The 14,894-nt window shown below is 42.4% G+C and overlaps 1 protein-coding gene across 13 annotated transcripts in view; it reads left to right on the top strand.

Annotated features, from left to right (window-relative positions):
* PIEZO2 (piezo type mechanosensitive ion channel component 2) overlaps positions 1–14,894 on the top strand; it is a 630,266-nt gene that overhangs the window by 486,363 nt on the left and 129,009 nt on the right. For all 13 annotated transcript variants that reach the window (XM_075314549.1, XM_075314558.1, XM_075314555.1 and 10 more), the window contains 2 exons: positions 5,128–5,294; positions 8,133–8,326. In XM_075314549.1, coding sequence (XP_075170664.1) covers positions 5,128–5,294; positions 8,133–8,326 — 361 coding nt within the window. The remainder of the gene's footprint in view (positions 1–5,127; positions 5,295–8,132; positions 8,327–14,894) is intronic.

Here is a 14,894-nt window from a genome sequence, read left to right as displayed (position 1 = left end):
ACGCTGTCTGTGCTCTGGACATATCAGCACAGTGGTGACGTCACCGCTGTGCTGAAGAGAGCACAGACAGCGGGACAGTGAGGAGAAGCAGCTCTGCGCTCCCTCTCATCACTGCTTTCAAATGTGTTTTCTAACTTTTGTTCCTCTTGAATTATCCCTTTATTCTCTGCAGCTCTTTGTTTACATTCAGCACAAGCAAACATGATAACTTCCTGTGCTAAAACCTCAGTCAGAGCTGGCACCGCCCGGCCTCACTGTCCAGCCCCGCCCCCAGTCAGCCCCTCCCTCTGCACACACATTCCCTGTCAGTATTCTGCCCCAGCACCTGACCTGTTATCACTACAGCATTGCAAATAACAGCCCCATATCGGACTCTGCGCCCCACACACACATAGGGCTCTGCACACCACACACACATAGGGCTCTGCACACCACACACACATAGGGCTTTGCACACCACACACACATAGGGCTCTGCACCGCACACACACATATTGCTCTGCACACCACACACACATAGGGCTTTGCACACCACACACACATTGGGCTCTGCACCGCATACAGACATAGGGCTCTGCACCGCACACACACATAGGGCTCTGCACCGCACACACATCGGACTCTGCACACCACACACACATAGGGCTTTGTACACCACACACACATAGGGCTCTGCACACCACACACACATAGGGCTCTGCACACCACACACACATAGGGCTTTGTACACCACACACACATAGGGCTCTGCACACCACACACACATAGGGCTTTGCACACCACACACACATAGGGCTCTGCACACCACACACATAGGGCTCTGCACACCACACACACATAGGGCTCTGAACACCACACACACACACACACATATGGCTCTGCACCGCACACACACATAGGGCTCTGCACCGCACACACACACACACACATAGGGCTCTGCACCGCACACACACACACACACATAGGGCTCTGCACCGCACACACACACACATCGGACTCTGCACCGCACACACACATAGGGCTCTGCACCACACACACATATGGCTCTGCACCACACACACATATGGCTCTGCACCGCACGCACACACGGCGCTCTGTACCGACCCCACCCCCACCCCCATAGGGAACACATGTAGGGAATGCATACTCACCCATCCTCGGTCCCCGCCGCTCCTGCACGTTCGCACGCTGTCTGTGCTCTGGACATATCAGCACAGTGGTGACGTCACCGCTGTGCTGAAGAGAGCACAGACAGCGGGACAGTGAGGAGAAGCAGCGCTGCGCTCCCTCTCATCACTGCTTTCATGTTGACATGAAATGACAGGAAGCAGAAAATCGCGGCAGGAGTGGTCACATGACCACTCTGAGCCGGGGAAGAGGGGCTGACAGCAGGGCAGGTAAGTGCTCTCTATCTGCTTACCTGCCCCAATGTAGCCCAATAGGGAAATAATAAAAAAAAAGTCAAAATAAGCCGGATAACCCCTTTAAGTAGACAAATTTGACATCTGTAAATGTAATATCAATACTGTGAATTGTTGATGCTGTTGTTTTTTAGATTTGTAATTAGCATTTCTTGTTCAGTACTATTTGGGAAGTCAGGAATTGTGGTGGAATACAGAGAAAAAGTTAATTATAGTGTAGTAAAAAAAAGTATGGTAAAAGAAAAGATGGAAATGGATGGTTTAATGTAAAAGAAAAACATATAACATGGTTTTTGGCAATAAGAATGTGGGAGCCACAAGATACAATATCACCACCACCATTGGTACCACCAGTTCTTACAGTAGAACTACCAAACGCAGGTCATAGTTGACCTCCTTTACCTCTGACAAACATATTAGCGGAGGACTTTTTATGGCACATCTCTCATATTATCACAGCAGGATGGTGCAACATCTAACAGTGATACTATCAGCTTGAGGTAGTGTTCTAAACAGTCCTCCTCCGCCACAATAATATTTTGCTTTATTGACTTTCAATTCTTTCAGTAATATTACTATCTTTATTACCACTTAGTATTTTAAGATAAAGCACTCTGGGTGATAAAGAAGATAGTTCATAACAACAACTTCTTCGTATTGATTTATGCGATGAGAAGAACAGTCAGTATTTGTACTTGGTTGAGATGGGGAAGAGGAGGTGAAGGACATGATGCAAATGCTTAGCTGTGTTGTTACCTGTGGTAGTAGGGACACTACTAATGGCAGCCAAGGTAGTAGCACTCTAAGTTAGGGCAAATTTAAAAGTGACAAACAGAAGGTAAGGTTTGGGCAAAGAGCTCAGGACATGAGAACTGTCAGCCAATGAAAGGAAGATCGTGATTGTTTGATGGATAGAACCTGGGAACCAGATCAGGGTGATGAGGAGGTGATGTTCTCAGATGAGGAAGTTGGTGGTGTCAGCAATAAAGAAAGAAGGCAATGTTCGATCAAAAGATATTCCAGCACCAGTGGTAAGCTTGGGAGCAGGTGAAACCTCAGATGTTGTTATTGGAAAAGGCTCCAGTTCCTAAACATGAAACAGCACCACCTGCCATTGTGGAAAAAGCATAATGTGGGAAAAGCCAGCTAAATGAGCAAGGCTTAAAGGGAACTTGTCAGCAGTTTTAGGGCCTATAAGCTGCGGCCACCACCACTGGGCTCTTATATACACCATTCTAACATGCTGTATATAAGAGCCCAGGCCGCTGTGTAGAACATAAAAAACACTTTATAATACTCACCTAGAAGGTCGCTTCGGTGCACAGCAGTCTGATGGGTGGCGCCGTTTTCCGGGACCAGCGCCTCCCTTTTCAGCCATCTTGGTCTTCCTTATTCTGAAGTCGCGGTGCATGACACGTCTACGTCATACACACGCGCCGGCATTGTGGTATTGATTCCTGGAGCACAGTGCCACCCATCTGACTGTTGTGCACCAGAGCGACCTTCTAGGTGAGTATTATAAAGTGTTTTTTTATGTTCTGCACAGCAGCCTGGGCTCTTATATACAGCATGTTGGAATGCTGTATATAAGAGCCCAGTGATGGTGGCCGCAGCTTATAAGGGAAAAACCTGGTGACAGGTTCACTTTAAGGTGTCCTCCTACCCTTTCTCATTGTGCTCATATTTGTGCTAGCCATGCTGCATGCTCAAATAGTACTTTGTCAACGTCATCATCAGCATCACGGATTGTTTGCCATACTCCAACTACTCCTTCTCCTTCACACCATCAAATATCCAAACCAGATTGTATGGCCAGGAAACAACCATATGTTCACAGTCACCTGCTTGTATGCCAATTCAGCTCCCATCTGCTCAAGTTGCTAGTGGTGCAGTCATTGCTGTACCATGTACTGGAGATGCACTGCCTAAACAACCTAGTTTAGTCATACTCGGACTTCGTCTTTTCTCTGGAAAATACCTTAAGCCTTGACCCCCCCATGGTGGACTGGCTCAGTAGAGTAGTCGCAAGAACTGACTCAGCCACGAGTGTACTGTCAGAGTAGGTAATCATCATGTATTGAGAGAGGCTGCACCCGACTAATTGAAATGTGTCTGGAAGTATGCATATCACATATTCGCCGCCATGTGACCTCTGTTACCAGCTCTGTCACCGGCGAATCCTCAAACCACACAGTGTGTGATGTGAGGTTTCACAAGTGTGTAGTAATATACAGTGAATGCAGACTTCTTGATTTAGACCAGAAAACCCATTTAAGCCCTTATTCCAAATTTGTATTTCTGACCCATAATACCTATTTTTGTTACTAGTTTGTAACCCCTATATACAAGAGCATGAAAAAATAAGGGCTTATCACATTTGTAATCCCATTGCCCGCTCAAATTAATAAAAATTGTTCTCCGGATATGGAGTGCCATGTAAAGTTGCAGACCTTGGCCTTGATTAATGAAAAAGGTAGAGAAAACTGCACAATCCTGATTACTAGTTTAAAAACATCCAAATTTCATTCCATCTTGATAGTAAAAAACAAACAGCATATCATAGTGTTACTAATAATCCATAGAAAACACTGACGCGTTTCTGGCGTAGTTTCCCATCTGCAGTTTGGTTTGCGACGTTGTTCTGCCAAAATCAGGACTGCAGATATTTGTGCCTGAGAGTCTTCTTAAAAGTCATTGAGAACTCATGATGACGGGATGAACAGAGCATAAATGATGCAGAGTTTAGTTATAGTTATGAAGGTTTCAAATGAATGGTAAATTAGTCAGATACAGGAAAACGTGTGATTACGGATTGTTTCCAGAGTCACTATGAGTCTACAATATATACAACTCTGGGGCTTAGTTCTTAAATCATAAAATGTGAGGATTTCTCTAATACTTATTCATAAATCTTAAACAGTCCTTACACTGCACATCTATATATAGTTATGCTTAAGGGTCCATATATTTTACTCATAGACATTTGTGCGTCTTAATGTTAGAAGCTTGGCAACTATCCTAGAAAAGAACCAAGAACTTTATCCTTGCCAAGACTTTGGTTAGTACAAAGGTCAATACCCTAAAACTTATAGGAAAAATACTTAAACTTAGTATATTTTGCAATACCTCAAAAGCCACATGCTACGAAGTAGCAGGGAGTGATTGGATAAACAAGCACACATACAGACCGGTATATGGATGACTGTTCAAGAAGATATCTGAGACAATTTCTTGTTGAATGTACTTTTTGGGTTAGTTTCTGTAAGCCTTTCAGTAATCTGTATAAATGCACACATTTGTCAAGAGTTTGCTTCCAATAATCGCTTTCAGCAGTTAAGCTTCATTTATTAACATTTATTAATATCATTCCCTTCCAATGTGTATTCATATAAGAAAGCATAAGCAGTGTTCTTGTGATGTATTAAACATAATTTTAACTGTTACATTATTATATTCAGTTTATAGGGCAGATAGTTAGTAGCATTCCTTCCTGGAAGCATGAGTGATCCAACAGGGTTAATTTTCCTTGTTTTGAAAGCCATTCATCATTTGCAAAAACTAAAAAATAAATCCATTATAATAACTATATTTCCTTTGAAACACTTATATTGAGTTTGTGCCATAGTTGGAGCATCTAAAAAATGGCATGTAGACTGGTAATAGAAATCTGCCTTTAAGACATTTTTCTTTTAATTATATTTTACAGATAATGTCATCAAAAGGATATTTAACATTTTGAAGTTTACCTGGGTTCTTTTCCTGGCATCCCTTGATAGTTTTACTGCCTGGCTCAACTCAATTTCTCGAGAACACATTGATATCTCCCATGTGCTAAGAATAGAACGTTGCATGCTGACCAGAGAAATTAAAAAGGTAAACCATGCACATTTTGTTGACTATTTGAATAAAATTGTCTTTTGTAAATTGAGTACATTATTGTATTCATTATAATATACTGTGAGGTTTGAGTTGAATTATTTGCTCCTCTTTCAAATTTGATGTCTCTGGAAATCTGTCACTAGGACTTAGGGGTACTTTGCACGCTGCGACATTGCTAGCATCGGCTAGCGATGCCGAGCGCGATAGTACTCGCCCCCGTCGCACATGCGATATTTTGTGATCTCTGCCCTAGCGAACATTATCACTACGGCAGCTTCACACGCACTTGCCTGCCCTGCGACGTCGCTCTGGCCAGCGACCCTCCTCCTTCCTAAGGGGCAGGTCGTGCGGCGTCACAGCGACGTCACACGGCAGGCAGCCAATAGAAGCGGAGGGGCGGAGATGAGCGGGGCGTAAACATCTCGCCCACCTTCTTTCTTCCTCATTGCCGGTGGAGGCAGGTAAGGAGATGTTCCTCGCTCCTGCGGCTTCACACACAGCAATGTGTGCTGCCCCAGGAACGAGGAAAAACATCGTATCTCTCATTGGTGCGAAATTATGAAAATGACCGACGCTACACAGATCCCCGTTTTTCGATGCTTTTGTGATCGTTTATCAGGGCATCTAGGCTTTACACGTTGTGACGTCGTTACCGGCGCCGGATGTGCATCACTTTCGATTTGACCCCGACGATATCGCAGTAGCGATGTCGCAGTGTTCAAAGTACCCCTTAGCTTTGTAAGAAAGATTAGATGTTTACAGGATATAGAATGTCAGGTCCAAACATTACCATGGTCAAAACATGAAAAAGTAGCCATTGATCTATTTTCTTCATATAGATGAAACAATACTACAGAAAGGCTCACAACAGAACAGAATGTTTATGTGATAGCTACATACCTCTGTGCATTGATTGATACATACATTGCCATTTCTTTATACCCTGACAGTAGAAGATGTCAGAGGGCTGGTGGCAGTGAGGGGCATTTAGCAGACATCCAAGACTACAGGGTGTAGACTCAAATCCAGGACTGTTCATTACATCCTGGATGGTTGGGACAAGAGATGAGAGGATCGATTCATAGGACTCCAGTCCAGCTCAGTGGTCCCCGTTGGCTGGATTGGAGGCTGTTATTTGCTTACCTCCGTGCGCTTTGGATTATCCAAGACTGGTGTGACATCTGTGTGTCCTGCTCATCACTAGTCAGGACCTATGAATTAATGTTTTGGGTTATTCATTCATAGTCATGCACCAGAACTTTCTCATCCTTATGTAGCTTCACTATATGATATCTGGCTTTTTTGTGTCTGTAAGGACGAAATCATACATTGCATAAATACTGTTTGTTGTTTTCTGCAGGTGTCCGCACCAAACTACACCAATCGTCTCTGGTTATTGCATTTTTGATGCCTTTTTCCTCTTATTTAATGCGTTATTATTGCAGATCTGAAGCTGCATTTTTTATGTGGCTCTTATCATTGGTGTGGCTAGCTAGCTCCGGCCATGTTGTCTGGCATGCCCTTTGCTGTGATAGACATCTCACAGTCAATGCACAATCTCTATTGAGAGCCTGGTGTGGGCAGGACAGTTCTCCCAGCTTAACTAAACTCAATTCTTAAGGTCCAGTCACACATAACGAGATTGTGAACGAGATCGCTACTACGTCACAGTTCCCGGATCGTTGCTGAGTCGTTGGTGAAATCGTATGTGAGGTTTCACACACACCGACTTTAGGAATGAGCATGCGACCCGTATAACGATCTTGTAAATCGTCGGGAACCTGTCACACAACAGCTGTGGTAACGATTCCGATCTCGATTAGGGGCGTAGTGAAACGCAGTGAGCCATGTAGGCGTGCATTTGCGTTGCCTTTTCCACACCACTCCGCTCCGATTGGTGGCCAATACTGTGTTCTGATTGGGCGGGTGGATGGGCCTAAAAGGTAACTTTTTATCGCGTCATCCTTTGTCACTTCTTTTGAGCTTTGCTTTGAGAATAGAACCTGCGACTCCACCCTGATTAATTCGTACTTTGTACCCGGTTGCTTGCTTGCTTTTCGGATGGAAGCTGCATCTGCACCCGGATTCATCCCTCCTTTGTTCCTGAGTGTTTATCAGCGCCAACCAATCGGTGCAGAAGGGGCGCGGAAACGGGGACGCAACTACACGCCTACGTGCCACACTAAAGTTCTAATCTAGGTTGTTAACGAAATCGTAGGTAGGTGTGAAACATACAGATCCATCCTGCCCAGCAGGACTCCAACGAGCCAAAAATGAACCAGGCTGTTCAGCATCGACCAACAATTTCACAGCAGGGAGCGGATCGTTGGTACGTGTCAAACATGATGAGATCGCTAGTAAAGTCGTTGTTGCGTCACAGAAACTGTGACGTAGCAATGATCTCGTTCACGATGTCGTTATGTGTGAAGTGGCCTTTAGATGTCAGAAAGGCTGCACCCAGTAATCTAAGTTAAACATGATTAGTTTCAGAATGCTGCTCTCAGATAGTAGTAGATAGAAGATAGCAGTAACAAAAAAACCTGCTGACAGATTCCCTTTAAACAACAGTTCAATGTAGTGGATGTTTAAGAGATCAAATTCAATATAGGAAATAATACAGAAACTTTAAGTATGTTCCTGACCATTATTATGGTAAATTTCAGAATTGTGCAATGTAATAATATTTCATTTACTATATCGTAAAATATTTTAGCATATTCATTTGATATCAATTTTTACTTATTTGAAATATTTCTTTAACATAAATATCGGGTATGTTGATAGATTTAAAAAGTTTAAATTGCAATTAATATTTATTTATTAATTATTTAGGGAAATGTTCCCACACGGGAGAGCATTCATATGTATTACCAAAACCACATAATGATGACAATGTCTAGAGAGTCGGGACTAGACAGGATTGATGACCAGCCTGGTACAGCTTCTGGTCATCAAAGCCATGGAAAAATTGCAAGTCACAGGATGGACAGTGCGGACTCTGCTGCTTCTCATGATAGCTTGTCCAGGTACATAAACTACTCATGAAAGTGATAGATGAAATGTAATTTTATAGAATATGAACATTATCAATAATAAAAATGCATTATGATGTTTTATACTGATATATTGAGAGATTGTGAATCATAATCTACTTGAATGCTGAAGCAACTCATAAAATTGCTGAGTTTGACTGCTTGGGAAGTAGGCTATCCAGGACAATAATGTGAATATGTATGTATGTAAAGTTTGACTATTTAAGATGATTTTCACCTTTTTGTGGAGGAACTATTTGGCCACTTTATTTTAAAGGAAATCTGTCACCAGGTATTTGCTACTTCTTCTGTGAGTAGTATGATGTTGCAGCCGTAACACTGATTCCAGTGATGTATCACTTACTGGGCTGCACACTGCAGTTTTTATCAGATTATTGTTTTATCTACCAGATCTTTGAATGCTGACTTTTCTATAACCCTGCCCACACCACTGATTGACAGATTTATGTGTATACTCTGCATAAGCAGAAAGCTGCTAATCGGTGGTGAGAGCAGGGGTATATAGAGCTTATGACTATGGAGGACCACATGGCAGTAATTATAATACTTTTCTACTGAAAATCTCTTGCCGATTAAAACAGTAATTTAATCAAAACTGCAACAAGCAGCTCAATATGTAGAGATAAGCGGATCGATCCACATAGGATCGACTTCAAGTCGAATTTCCTGAAATTTGTGGTTTCATGCAATTTCAAAATTTTTGAGATTCGATTTGCAATTTTCCAAAAAAACCTTTCCTGGCACCGATTGTAACACTAATGAAACATCAGAGAGTGGGCCATAGTCTTTTTGTGTGGCTGTTTGGGCCTCCCCATAATGCACTGCTGCTATAACATCTTGCAGATTATCATACCTTGTACAGTGCTGGTCAGTACCTGGGCCATTACATTGTTTTTCATCTTCAGAGTCACTGTGTAAGGATCTCACTTCTGTAGAGTGTAAGCTCCTGAGATCAATGAATTTGTTCTGTAGGAATCAAAATTTTGAGGGAAAATGTAACGAACTTGGCAAATTTGAATTTCAAAACATCGGCTCATGTCTTCCAGTAAGTGACACATCGCGGGAACCAGGATCTCTGTCTCTCAAATTAGGTGGCAAAAAGCTGGTGACATATTCCTTTTAAAAATAGTTGTTCATCTATAGAGTAAATAAAAAAGTAAGTATACCCCTCACATATTTATAAACATTTTATTATATCTTTTCATGTGACAACACTGACGATATGACACTGACTCAATGTAAAGAAGTCAGTGTGCAACTTGTATAACAGTGTAAATTTGAAGTACCCTCTAAATAACTCAACACACAGCCCTTAATGTCAACAAAAGTGAGTACACCCCTAAGTGAAAATGGCCAAATTGTGCACAATTATCCATTTTCCTTCCCCGGTGTCATGTGACTCATTAGTGTTACAAGGTCTCAGGTGTGAACGTGGAGCAGGTGTGATAATCTGGTGTTATCGCTCACACACTCTCTCACACTGGTCACTGTAAATTCAACATGGCACCTCATGGCAAAGAAGTATCTCAGGTTTTAAATTGTTGCTCTACATAAAGAGGGCCTAGGCTACAGAAGATTGCCAACACCCTGAAACTGAACTGAAGTACAGCATGGTTGTCAAGACCATATAACAGTTTAGCAACACAGGTTCCGCTCAGAATAGGCCTCACAATAGTCGACCAAAGATCTGAGTGCATGTACTCAACGTCATATCCAGAGGTTGTATTTACAAAATAGATGCATGAGTGCTGCCAGCATTGCTGCAGAGGTTTAAGGGCTGGTGGGGTCCGCTTGTCAGTGCTCAGACCATACGCCACACACTGTATCAAATTGTTCTGCATGGCTGTCGTCCCAGAAGGAAACCTCTTCTAAAGATGATGCACAAGAAAGTTCACTAACAGTTTGCTGAAGACAAGCAGACTAAGGACATGGATTACTAGAACCATGTGCTGTAGTCTGATAAGATCAAGATACACACATTTGATTCAGATGATATTAAGCTTGTTTGGCGGCAACCAGGTGAGGAGTACAAAGACAACAGTGTCTTTCCTCCAATCAAGCATGGTGGTGGGATTGTCATGGCTTTGCGGGAATCATGAATGCCAACATGCAATGTGACATATTTAAGGAGAGCATGATCCCCTCCCTTCAGAAACTGGGCAGTATTCCAAGACCCCAAACATACATCCAAGACAACCACTGCCTTGCTAAAGAAACTGGGGGTTAAGGTGCTAAAGTAATCAAGCATATTTTCAGACCTAAACCCTGTTGAACCTCTGTGGGGCATCCTCAAATGGAATGTGGTGGAGCACAAGGTCTCTAACATCCACCAACTCCGTGATGTGGTCTAGAAAGTGTGGAAGAGGATTCCAATGGCTCCTGTGAAGCTCTACTAAACTCCATGCCCTCCAAAGAAAGGTAAGTTTGTGCTTGAAAATAATGGTGGCCACATAAAATATTAACACTTTGGTCACAATTTGGTAATTTTCATTTAGGGGTGTACTCACTTTTGTTGCCAGTGGTTTAGACATTAATGGCTGAGTGTTGAGTTATTTAGCAGGCACCAAATGTACACTGTTATACAAGCTATACACTGACTACTTTACATTGTATCAAAGTGTCATATCTTCAGTGTTGTTGGATGAAAAGATATAATAAAATATGTATAAAAATGTGAAGGGTGTGCTCACTTTTGTGATATACTGTATATTATTATATACATTATATACATTAATGAGATCATAATATTGGGGATACTATGATACAGTACACCTAAAGGCTGGAAGGGGTTTCCACATAATAAACATTGGTATTATGTTGATTAGACACTCCATTAATGACCACACGTAACATTTCAACCTCTGGAGCGCCTACTGATGCTTACGGGTACTTTGCACGTTGCGATATCGCTACTGCGATATCATCGGGGTCAAATCAAAAGTCACGCACATCCGGTGCTGGTAAGGACGTCGCAACGTGTAAAGGCTAGATGCGCCGATAAACGATCGCAAAAGCGTCGTAAATCAATGATCTGTGTAGCTTCAGACATTTCCATAATGTCGCACCAATAGGAGATACGATGTTGTTCCTTGTTCCTGCGGCAGCACACATCGCTGTGTGTGAAGCCGCAGGAGTGAGGAACATCTCCTTACCTGCGTCCACCGGCTATGCGGAAGGAAGGAGGTGGGCAGGATGTTTACGGTCCCACTCATCTCCACCCCTCCACTTCTATTGGCCGCCTGCCGTGTGACGTCACTGTGACGCCGCACGACCCGCCCCCTTAGGACAGAGGCGGGTCGCCGGCCAGAGCGACGTCGCAGGGCAGGTAAGTGCGTGTGAAGCTGCCGTAGCAATAATGTTCGCTACGGCAGCTATCACAAGATATCGCATGTGCGACGGGGGCGGGGACTATCACGCTCGGCATCGTTAGCATCGGCTAGCGATGTCGCAGCATGCAAAGTACCCCTTAGAATGAAAGAAGCAATATTGACATTACTTATCCAGCATGCTAAAAGTTACAGAACATTTTAAATTTAAATAACTCACCCTTTAATGTGATGGCTGGAATTGCTTTGTTTGGTGAGCCGTGTGAGGTTAGGCGATATTGGTGATATTGCTACTCTCAACTGCTTTTCCACTTTTGCGTCAGTCAGTCTGGAGGACAGTTGACTCTTTGTGATATGTTTTGAAAAGATCTTACAGCAGTAAAGTGTTCTGAACAGAGTTGCATATTACACTGCAGGACTCCTCAAAATTGGAAATTCATCATTGGTCACGTTACATTTATAGAATTAAAGAAATGAGAGGTTTGTAGTACACATCTCATAGGACTCTTATAGGACTTAGGACATCTCATAGGCACTGAGATTGCTAAATATACATCACATAGGATACATTGAAACTCTGCTGTATGCTTCACAAATGATCCTCAAACTGCTGAATATTCATCACAGAACGCACTAAGACTGATGTATATATCACAAAGAACCCAAGACTGCTGAACATACATCACATAGCAGACACTGAGGCTGCTGTTTATTGATCACATAGGATACACGGAGACTGCTGTATATACATCACAAAGGAGACACTGAGGCTGCTATATATGCATCACATGGGAGACACTAAGACTGGTATATTCAACAAGACTGGTATACATGCATCACATAGGAGACAGCAAGGCTTTTCTACATACAACATGTACATCACATAGGAGATAAAAACTGCTGTGTAAATTTCACATAAGAGACATTGAGACTGGTGTATATACTGTACAGTTAGGTCCAGAAATATTTGGACAGAGACTCAATTTTCGCGAGTTGGGCTCTGCATGCCACCACATTGGATTTGAAATGAAACCTCTACAACAGAATTCAAGTGCAGATTGTAACGTTTAATTTGAAGGTTTGAACAAAAATATCTGATAGAAATTGTAGGAATTGTACACATTTCTTTACAAACACTCCACATTTTAGGAGGTCAAAAGTAATTGGACAAATAAACCAAACCCAAACAAAATATTTTTATTTTCAATATTTTGTTGCGAATCCTTTGGAGGCAATCACTGCCTTAAGTCTGGAACCCATGGACATCACCAAACGCTGGGTTTCCTCCTTCTTAATGCTTTGCCAGGCCTTTACAGCCGCAGCCTTCAGGTCTTGCTTGTTTGTGGGTCTTTCCGTGTTAAGTCTGGATTTGAGCAAGTGAAATGCATGCTCAATTGGGTTAAGATCTGGTGATTGACTTGGCCATTGCAGAATGTTCCACTTTTTTGCACTCATGAACTCCTGGGTAGCTTTGGCTGTATGCTTGGGGTCATTGTCCATCTGTACTATGAAGCGCCGTCCGATCAACTTTGCGGCATTTGGCTGAATCTGGGCTGAAAGTATATCCCGGTACACTTCAGAATTCATCCGGCTACTCTTGTCTGCTGTTATGTCATCAATAAACACAAGTGACCCAGTGCCATTGAAAGCCATGCATGCCCATGCCATCACGTTGCCTCCACCATGTTTTACAGAGGATGTGGTGTGCCTTGGATCATGTGCCGTTCCCTTTCTTCTCCAAACTTTTTTCTTCCCATCATTCTGGTACAGGTTGATCTTTGTCTCATCTGTCCATAGAATACTTTTCCAAAACTGAGCTGGCTTCATGAGGTGTTTTTCAGCAAATTTAACTCTGGCCTGTCTATTTTTGGAATTGATGAATGGTTTGCATCTAGATGTGAACCCTTTGTATTTTCTTTCATGGAGTCTTCTCTTTACTGTTGACTTAGAGACAGATACACCTACTTCACTGAGAGTGTTCTGGACTTCAGTTGATGTTGTGAACGGGTTCTTCTTCACCAAAGAAAGTATGCGGCGATCATCCACCACTGTTGTCATCCGTGGACGCCCAGGCCTTTTTGAGTTCCCAAGCTCACCAGTCAATTCCTTTTTTCTCAGAATGTACCCGACTGTTGATTTTGCTACTCCAAGCATGTCTGCTATCTCTCTGATGGATTTTTTCTTTTTTTTCAGCCTCAGGATGTTCTGCTTCACCTCAATTGAGAGTTCCTTAGATTGCATGTTGTCTGGTCACAGCAACAGCTTCCAAATGCAAAACCACACACCTGTAATCAACCCCAGACCTCTTAACTACTTCATTGATTACAGGTTAATGAGGGAGACGCCTTCAGAGTTAATTGCAGCCCTTAGAGTCCCTTGTCCAATTACTTTTGGTCCCTTGAAAAAGAGGAGGCTATGCATTACAGAGCTATGATTCCTAAACCCTTTCTCCGATTTGGATGTGAAAAATCTCATATTGCAGCTGGGAGTGTGCACTTTCAGCCCATATTATATATAGAATTGTATTTCTGAACATGTTTTTGTAAACAGCTAAAATAACAAAACTTGTGTCACTGTCCAAATATTTCTGGACCTAACTGTATATCACATAGGTTACCCTGACAAGGGTGTACATACATCACATGGCCACACTGAGTCTGATATACATCACATAGGATGTACTGAAACTGGTTTACATAGTTCACATAGGAGACAGTGAGACTTATATACATACAAGATAGGAGACAAAAACTGCTGTATATACTTCACATAAAATACAATGAGGCTGATGTTTATACATCACATAAGACACACTGAAGCTGGTGTCTATACATCCCATAGGACACACTGAGGCTGGTGTATAAACATAATTTGGCATTTTGGTTGACTCCTTTTGCAGAATATGAAAATAAAATATTCTTCGAAATCATATTGACATCCTTCTCCTGTGTGTGCTGGAAATATTTAGTATTATTGTTACAATATTTTTTCTGGGCACCAACATATTACATGGTTGTAGCAGAGCTTTCCCTTATATTGTTTATGGTGTACATACATGACATAGCACTCTGAGGTTGATATACATACATCACATAGGAGACACTGAGGAAGGTGTAAATACATTACATAGGATATGCTGCACCTACTGCATACATTCTATAGGAGTCTGAGACACAAGGTGAAACAAGGAGCGGGTATGTGGTGGCAATGGCGGC

Source organism: Anomaloglossus baeobatrachus, chromosome 6 (assembly GCF_048569485.1).
Source record: "Anomaloglossus baeobatrachus isolate aAnoBae1 chromosome 6, aAnoBae1.hap1, whole genome shotgun sequence".
NCBI lineage: Eukaryota > Metazoa > Chordata > Amphibia > Anura > Aromobatidae > Anomaloglossus > Anomaloglossus baeobatrachus.
The sequence above is the reverse complement of the archived record's forward strand: the minus strand, read 5'-3'. Positions and strand labels throughout refer to the sequence as shown.